This window comes from Otolemur garnettii, unplaced genomic scaffold (assembly GCF_000181295.1).
Source record: "Otolemur garnettii isolate 467f Iridium unplaced genomic scaffold, OtoGar3 scaffold00045, whole genome shotgun sequence".
NCBI lineage: Eukaryota > Metazoa > Chordata > Mammalia > Primates > Galagidae > Otolemur > Otolemur garnettii.
In genome coordinates, this window is record NW_003852440.1 from 4,676,392 (window position 1) to 4,684,602 (window position 8,211).

At 38.3% G+C, this 8,211-nt stretch overlaps 1 protein-coding gene across 2 annotated transcripts in view; it reads left to right on the forward strand.

Annotated features, from left to right (window-relative positions):
- The window catches only part of FBXO28 (F-box protein 28), a 43,852-nt gene extending 38,395 nt beyond the window's left edge, over window positions 1-5,457 (forward strand). For both annotated transcript variants that reach the window (XM_003790972.3, XM_023513910.1), the window contains exon 5: window positions 3,719-5,457. In XM_003790972.3, the coding sequence (XP_003791020.1) occupies window positions 3,719-4,113 (395 nt within the window). In that variant the 3' untranslated portion in view covers window positions 4,114-5,457. The remainder of the gene's footprint in view (window positions 1-3,718) is intronic.
- Window positions 5,458-8,211: the final 2,754 nt, after the last annotated feature.

Consider the following 8,211-nt stretch of genomic DNA (forward strand, 5'->3'; position numbering starts at 1 on the left):
GTCCCAGCTACTTGGGAGGCGGAGGCAAGAGACTCGCTTGAGCCCAGGAGTTGGAGGTTGCTGTGAGCTGTAATTCCACGGCACTCTACCCAGGGGGATAGCTTGAGGCTCTATCTCAAAAAAAAAAAAAAAAGTTATGTATAGATGCTCCTTGACTTACAATAGGAGTATATCCCGCTAAGCTCAGCATAAATGGAAAATATCATAAATCTGGCTTGGTGCCTATAGCTTAGCATCTAGGGCGCCAGCCACATACACTGGAGCTGGCAGGTTTGAATCCAGCCCGGGTCCACCAAACAACAATGACAAGTACAAAAATAGCCAGGCGTTGTGACGGGTGCCTGTAGTCCCAGCTACTTGGGAGGTTCAGGCAAGAGAATCACTTAAGCCCAAGAGTTGGAGTTTGCAGCTCGGCGCCTGTGGCTCAAGCGGCTAGGACGCCAGCCACATACACCTAGGGTGGCGGGTTCGAATCCCCAGCCTGGGCCTGCCAAACAACAATGATGGCTGCAACCAAAAAATTGCCGGGCGTTGTGGCGGGCGCCTGTAGTCCCAGCTACTTGGGAGACTGAGGCAGGAGACTCGCTTGAGCCCCCAAGGAGTTGGAGGTTGCTGTGAGCTGTGATTCCATGGCACTCTACCCAGGGGGCGATAGCTTGAGGCTCTGTCTAAAAAAAAAAAAGAGTTGGAGTTTGCTATGAGCTGTGACACCATGGCACTCTACCCAGAGCAACAGCTTGAGACTCTTGTCTCAAAAAAAAAAAAAGAAAGAAAGAAAATATCATAAATTGGCTTGGCGCCTATAGCGCAGTAGTCATGGCACCAGCCACGTACACCAAGGGCTAGCAGGTTTGAACCCAGCCCTGGCCAGCCAAACAACAACGGCAACTGCAACAAAAAAGTGGTCGGGCATTGTGGCAGGCACCTGTGGTCCCAGCTGTTTGGGAGGCTGAGGCAAGAGAATTACTTGAGCCCAAGAGTTTGAGGTTGCTGTGAGCTGGTATGTGAGTGGAAGATGGATAAGGATAAACAGCACTCTACCAAGGGCAACATAGGGAGACTCTTGTCTCAAAAAAAAAAAAAGAAAGGAAATATAATTCAAAATTGCATTTAGGCCGGACACAGTGGCTCATGCCTGTAATTCTAGCACTCTGGGAGACTGTTAACAGTGGATTGTCTGAGCTCACAGGTTCAAAACCAGCCAGAGCAAAAGCAGGACCCCGTCTCTAAAATGGCACTCTACCTAGGGTGACAAAGTGAAACTCCATCTCAAAAAAAAAAAAAAAAAAGGCATTTAATACACCTAACCTACTACATCAGCATACGTTAGCCTAGTCTACCTTAAACATGCTTAGAACACTACATTAGCCTGAAATTAGGCTAAATCATCTTAACAAAAAGCCTATTTTATAAGAAAGTGTTGAATTATCTTGTAATTTATTGAATGTACTGAAAGTGAAAAACAATGGTCGTATGGGTGCTTGAAGTACAGTTTCTACTGGATATGTATCACTTTTGTGGCATTATAAAGTCAAAAATATCGTAAGTCAAAATTTATGACATAGGGACCATCCATCTATATGTTTTGTTTATGTTTCTGATTAGTTAACATTCATTTTAAAAAAAAATCAAATATACTAGGCCAGGCGCAGTAGCCCACCCCTGTAATCCCAGCACTCTGGGAAGCCAAGATGGGTAGATTACCTGAGCTCACAGGTTCAAACCAGACTGAGCGAGACTCATCTTTAAAAATAGCCAGGCGCTGTGGTGGGCACCTATAGTCCCAGCTACTTGGGAGGCTGAGGCAAGAGAATCTCTTGAGCCCAAGAGTTTGAGGTTGCTGTGAGCTGTGATGCTACAGCACTCTACTAAGGGCAACATAGTGAAACTCTATCTCAAAAAAAATAAAGTCTACACATCCCAGCTATTAATGTGTCTATTATTTATTAATGTACCTGTTATGCACACGGCACTGTACTGTGTCCTGTGGAGACTAAAAAGAAGTGTAATACGTGGTATCTGCTCTGGAGGATCTTATTATTCCAAAAAGTAAGACATCCATATTCAAAATTAAATTATCATACATAAGAGAAATATTTTAAGGCAGTGTCCAATTAAATGCCAAATCAGGAGCCAAGGCATAATCTTAAAGTAGACAGTATCACTGTTGACTAATCTTGATCTGAGCCTTGGTATGTGAGTGGAAGTTGGATAAGGATAAACAGAAAGGGAAGAAAGAATGTATCAGTCAAAGAAAATATTATAGGGCAGAGCCTGTGGCTCAGTGAGCAGGACACTGGCCCCAGATACCGAGGGTGGCGGGTTTGAACCCAGCCCTGGCCAAACTGCAACAAAAAAATATCCAGGCATTGTGGAGGGCTACTCCGGCCCAAGTAGCCAGACTACTCTGGAGGCTGAGGCAAGAGAATCGCCTAAGCCCAAGAGCTAGAGGTTGCTGTGAGCTATGACACCATGGCACTCTACCAAGGGCAACAAAATGAGACTTTTGTCTCTAAAAAAGAAAAAAAAGGAAAATATTATGCTTATTTAGCTATGCAAGGAGAAAATTAGCATGATGGGTTTAGAGTATGAATGGTCCATCTGGTTGTTTTAGAAAACCTTCAGTAGATAAGGTTAAAAAAAATAGGTTCCTAGTTTAAAATGGTGATTTTTATGCCCGTGTTACATTCTGATTATTCCTAAAAGAGAATAGGTGCAAAGCCTTACTGCACTGTCAGAAATTCTTTATAATCTTAATGTGTAATGTAACCTACTCCTTGATTAGAGTCCCTTACTCTTTGGCTAACGTTTAAACCTTTACCTATAATTAAGTGCAGAGTGAATTTAAGAACATGATACAAGTTGAGTGTCTCTTATGTAGAATTCTTGGAACATGAAGTGTTTCCAATTTCAGATTTTTTTTAGAGTTTGGAATATTTGCATTACACTTATGAGTTGAACATCGCTAATCCCAATTCCAAAATCCAAAATGGTCTAGTGAACCTTTCCCTTGAACATCACAGCAATTCAAACATTTTGGATTCTGGATTTGAAAATTTCAGATTTGGGGGTTGGGGATAAACTATAAATGTGTACTTCTAACTTTAATGTTTATGTTTCTTTATGTGAATAAGATAGAAAATAATTTTAATTTTACTATTCATATTTCTTACTAGGTCCTAAAAATGTTTTATAATATTTTAAATCCAAGTTTATGCCATTATTATCCTTTCTTTTTCTGGCAGTCTCCACATGAACAAGAGAATCAGAATTCAAATTCTTTTTTTTTTTTGGAGACAGAGTCTCACTTTGTTGCCCTCGGTAGAGTGCAGTGGCGTCACAGCTCACAGCAACCTCAAATTCTTGGGTTTAAGAGATTCTCTTGGCTCAGCCTCCCAAGTAGCTGGGTGTGCCCACCACAAAGCCCTGCTATTTTTTTGTTGTTGTTGTCGTTGTTTAGCTGACCCTGGGCTGGGTTCGAACCTGCCAGCCTTGGTGTATGTGGCCAATCCACACTGTGCTATGGGCACTCAGCCAGAATTCAAACTCATTTATAGTTGAAACAATGTATCTGATTGGCCCATTAAACCAAGTGGAATGCAAAAAAGAAATCATGGAAAGTTGATATAATAAACATACCACATTTTGAAATAAGGTTAAGTATTACTGGTAGGGAGACATTTTTAGTGATTGACCCTTTTAAACTGTTTCTCCACAGTTCCAGGACCATCTGCAGCCCTCACGACAATGCAGCTTTTCTCCAAGCAAAACCCTTCAAGACAAGAGGTTACCAAACTCCAGCAGCAGGTTAAAACAAATGGTGCTGGCGTGACTGTTCTCAGGCGTGAAATTTCTGAGCTTCGCACCAAAGTGCAAGAACAGCAGAAACAGCTTCAAGACCAAGATCAGAAACTGCTAGAGCAGACACAGATCATAGGGGAACAGAATGCACGGTTGGCAGAGCTGGAGCGCAAACTGCGAGAAGTAATGGAAAGTGCAGTGGGAAACTCCTCAGGGTCTGGGCAGAGCGAGGAGTCTCCTCGGAAACGAAAAAAGGCCACAGAAGCCATAGACTCTCTTAGGAAATCTAAACGTCTTCGGAATAGGAAGTAAATTGGAAAGTGTTTCTAGCTCCAGAGGCAGACATGGCTTAGTAGCTTAAGCAGTTATGCATATCAGGATACCGTGAGCAGCATGGTGTCCCCTTGGCTTCTAGGCTTTCAGATCACAACTTGAACTCTTATTGTTGGGACATTTCCTTTCCTGCTTCTTCTGGTTGAACTAATGCACAGAGTCTTTTTACTTTGCAATAGATTTGTACTAACCAGACCTGTTCTATCATGTTTTGAGGAGTTAACTTTTTTCTGTGCAGATAATGTTTAAAGTAAGTTAATTTGTTTCTGCATATATGCACATTACATAAAGATCTTAAACCCAGTCTTGATAGACTAGAAGTTACGTTTCATATAGAAAATGTCCTGTTCACTTGAAAGAAAAGACTTACTTTTTAAAATGGACACTATCTTGTTTTTTTGTTTTTTTGTTTTTAAGTTGTCTTTTGTTATAAGTGACCTTTGTCTGGAATGTCTGAAAAGTAGTTAATGCTTTTTGGTATTGAAGTAATGGGTAACTAAAACGGACTTCCATAGTATTGACTGTAGAAGAAGCCTCTACAGTATTGACTATATATTTTTATAAACTACTGGCAAGGGACTTACCCAGTTGTTAGATACATGTTTTCAATTCTCTTTTGGGGCCATGTCCTACATTTGCATGGATGGATGCATGTGTTGCCTAGTCAACTCACTTAAAAGCTCTTGCACTGGGATTGATCTTGAACCTCTACACTTCACTTTTTAGAGCAGTGTCTTAGTTTATTTAAGCGCTTAATATCTTCCACCACAACAGCTTGCCTCTAGAGGAAGAATTGTTAGTCTGTTTGTCCTCCAGTTTTATAGGAAGAAGAAACTCTTGAAGCCCATTGCTTTATTTATTCTCTGTAGAGTTCAGGTACACTGGCTAAGACAGAACCCCAAATTCCAAGGCTCTTTCAATATTGAACCTCCGTGAGTAGGGGACCCAACTTCCAGGATGTAGTTTTGCCATTGATTCAGGAAAAGTTCCTTGAAGAAAATTGGAGCATGAGAAAGCATTCTGATTATTTCTTTTCTGGGGGATGACCTGCGGAAAGCTTTTTAATATTAATTTCAAGCTTTCCTTATCCTACAACTTTAAATGAAAGCTTTAATTTCATTTGCACTCCTGTTTTGAGCTTGTAACTGGAAAAGCATGTCTTGCACTGTTCAGCCTTCTGAGTGGTCACTTTAACAACCTTCAAATTGTGTTCAGTGGTTATTTCCCCCAGTTACATATTTTTTGAGACATTGAACTATCACTGTCCTAGTTTTATTTTAATGTACTGAATTATGTAGTTATGTGTTACGTTCTTTTAAACAACTGTTGCCTTGGGCTTCAGTTATTTAAAGTAACTAGGTATAATATAGAAAATTATCCCTTTCCAGGTGGGAGTTTGACACCTGTATAAAACCTAAGGTTTGGTAAGTACCTTAGTTGAATAAAAGCACAAGGTTATCCCTTTTTTTATCCGTCCAACATGATATGGTTATGCATCCTCTAGATTAAGCTCACCAATTGAAACTTTTTTCTATCCATTTTTAATATTGTCCTTAAATAATATTGTCCTTAGATTTTGATCAATTCTATGTCTAACTTTGAAATACCATTTACAATGTAGTATGTTTTCAATGAGAAACCATAAAGTAACATCCAAGTGTTTCATGGTTTGTTGGGAAGTAATTTTAAAATAAAACAATTTCCAAAAAAACATTTGTCAGCCAAGGTCATCCATAAAAGTACCTGTCTGGAACTCATTTTCTTAGCAGTTCTGATTTTTTAATCATAGGATTTAGCCATATTATAACTTAGGAGGCCCACTGGAATACCTATGGCTTTTAATAGTCTGCTTTTCTGTTAATAGGAAGACTTTTTTTTGTTTTTAAATCAATGTATATGTTTACAGGTTTACAAACTATAATCCTTATACAACAAAGGGATATTGTTAATGAATTATTAAGCATCCTGAAGTTTTTTTAAACTACATCTAGATAGCCTAAATGTATGCATAGTCTTCCACTGGTTAACACAAGTATATGGCTTTCATAAATAAGCAGTCACATTATTGACAGGTAGATACTCTGTTCCATAATCTAAACTTTTACAACTTGTAATCACCTGTCCATAAGGCTAGTAAGTTGCATTTGTAAATGCATGAATGTTCCATACAGTAGAAAAATAAAGCACTACAGTTCAGTCCTTCAAATCTTAACTCTTACTTAGACTAACTAAACATGTTAGGATATTGCCTTCACCGTTTATTGGGACAGTTATTGGATAGCTGTTCTGCTTGTTGATGGATAGCATAATGGTATTTAAGGCTCAATAAATCACAAATTATTTCGATCAGTTATAACCGATATATATAATTTACAGGAAAACTATAAATTAACCTCCTGAGAGCCACCCTGCCCTGCTTTTTATGTTACTTAAATGCTGTGTTAATACTGTGTTGTCCTAATGCAACATTTCTTAAAGTATTCCCATTGTCTTCCTTGGCTGTTTTTCAGAGGAGACATCTCTATTTAATGGGTCATTCCCATGCATAAATTTATTATGGTACAACACTAAACACGGATGAAAATGTGAAAGGCGCGTGTAGGAAATGAAGAGCGCTGTCCTCCCACTTAGCCCCCGGCGGATCCTCTGCTGATCCTTTAGTGGAATTGGCCTACTCAGTCATCACATGTTCTGAGGTTATAGAACCTGTCGTTTTTCAAACTCCTCTTTTGATGTACAGAGCCTGGAAATAATGGGGCAAACACAAATGTATTCAGACTAATTATACTGTTTCAAAAGACTATTGGGGTGTCATCAGGTCTAAAGCCACTGGTTTGGGAAGTAGCTTTTTTTGTAAAACATGTTTTTTGAAGTACTGAACTTTACAGGGGTTTGCCTTAATCTCTATTGAGTAGTTTCAAGTTGTATGCGCTATTATTCTATGTGTTAAAATGTTAAAATATTCTATGTAGCCCCAAAGGTGGGTAAAACAGAGTATAAGTAATGCCTAAATAAATAAGCTAAAAGGTGTCACTACAGCTGGATTTTTGAGAGAAAACGGACATATAAAAATAGGCTATGTGTAATAAAAATAATGGCACCTTAAGATTGCACTATTTTATGCATTATTTTATATGCCATTCCATAGCCTGCACTTTAATCTCCAAAGAATGATGTGTGATGTCCCAGTTGTTCCTTGTTATTAATAAACTTTTTTCCTAAGACAGGGCACTTAATTCTATTTTACTAAACTGAATTAGTTTCTTGGAGGTGAATTCCTTTTTTGAGTTCTCTATTTCCTTAGCCATAATATTTTCGAGGATCTGGGAACTCCCTATCTTATCTATTTCCAACAGTATATGATTTTAATTTAATATAAATCTCATACTTGGTGATTCACACATTCTTTTATGTTGCTCTAGCAGTGAGTACCCATTTGTTACACTTACCTAACCCTCTAAAAGTAAAGCTGTGAGTAAGATTTGAAGTCAGGAATAAAAGAGCATTCTGAAAGAAAATGTCCTGTATGTTACAGTCTCTTGGAAATGACTGATTCTCACAAGAAATGCAATCTGACATGCTCTCCACTTTTTTGACTTGAAATCTATCTGAATCGCTTTAATATGCAAAAGGTTAAGTTAAAACTATTTTAAACTCCTAGCTTACCATATGAGGTGAGTTATTTTCAAAAGTACTAAATCTGTAAAATGTGACTAGCAATTAATTGCTGCCTACCATGGGTTTAGTTTTAATAACAATACTGTTATATTGACAAGAAATATGGCAGGTTTAAGTAATGTCCTTTTTGCAGATGCCTAAGGATCTTGATTAAATTTCTGAAGTTCAAAAAGTAAACCCAAATTATTCTATTGTATCTTAAAAGAACCATGAAATTTAGAACCATATTGGTAAATCTATTAAGTCCATTGCCAAAGTTTACTGGTCCATATTCAAAGCAATACCAAAAGGCTAGAAGTGTTTAAAATTCCTTTATGTGGTACCATGTCTGTAAATTACCTATGCTTATGAGCAACAATAAATTATTAGTTTACCTTCTGGAATTTTAATTGTTATAAC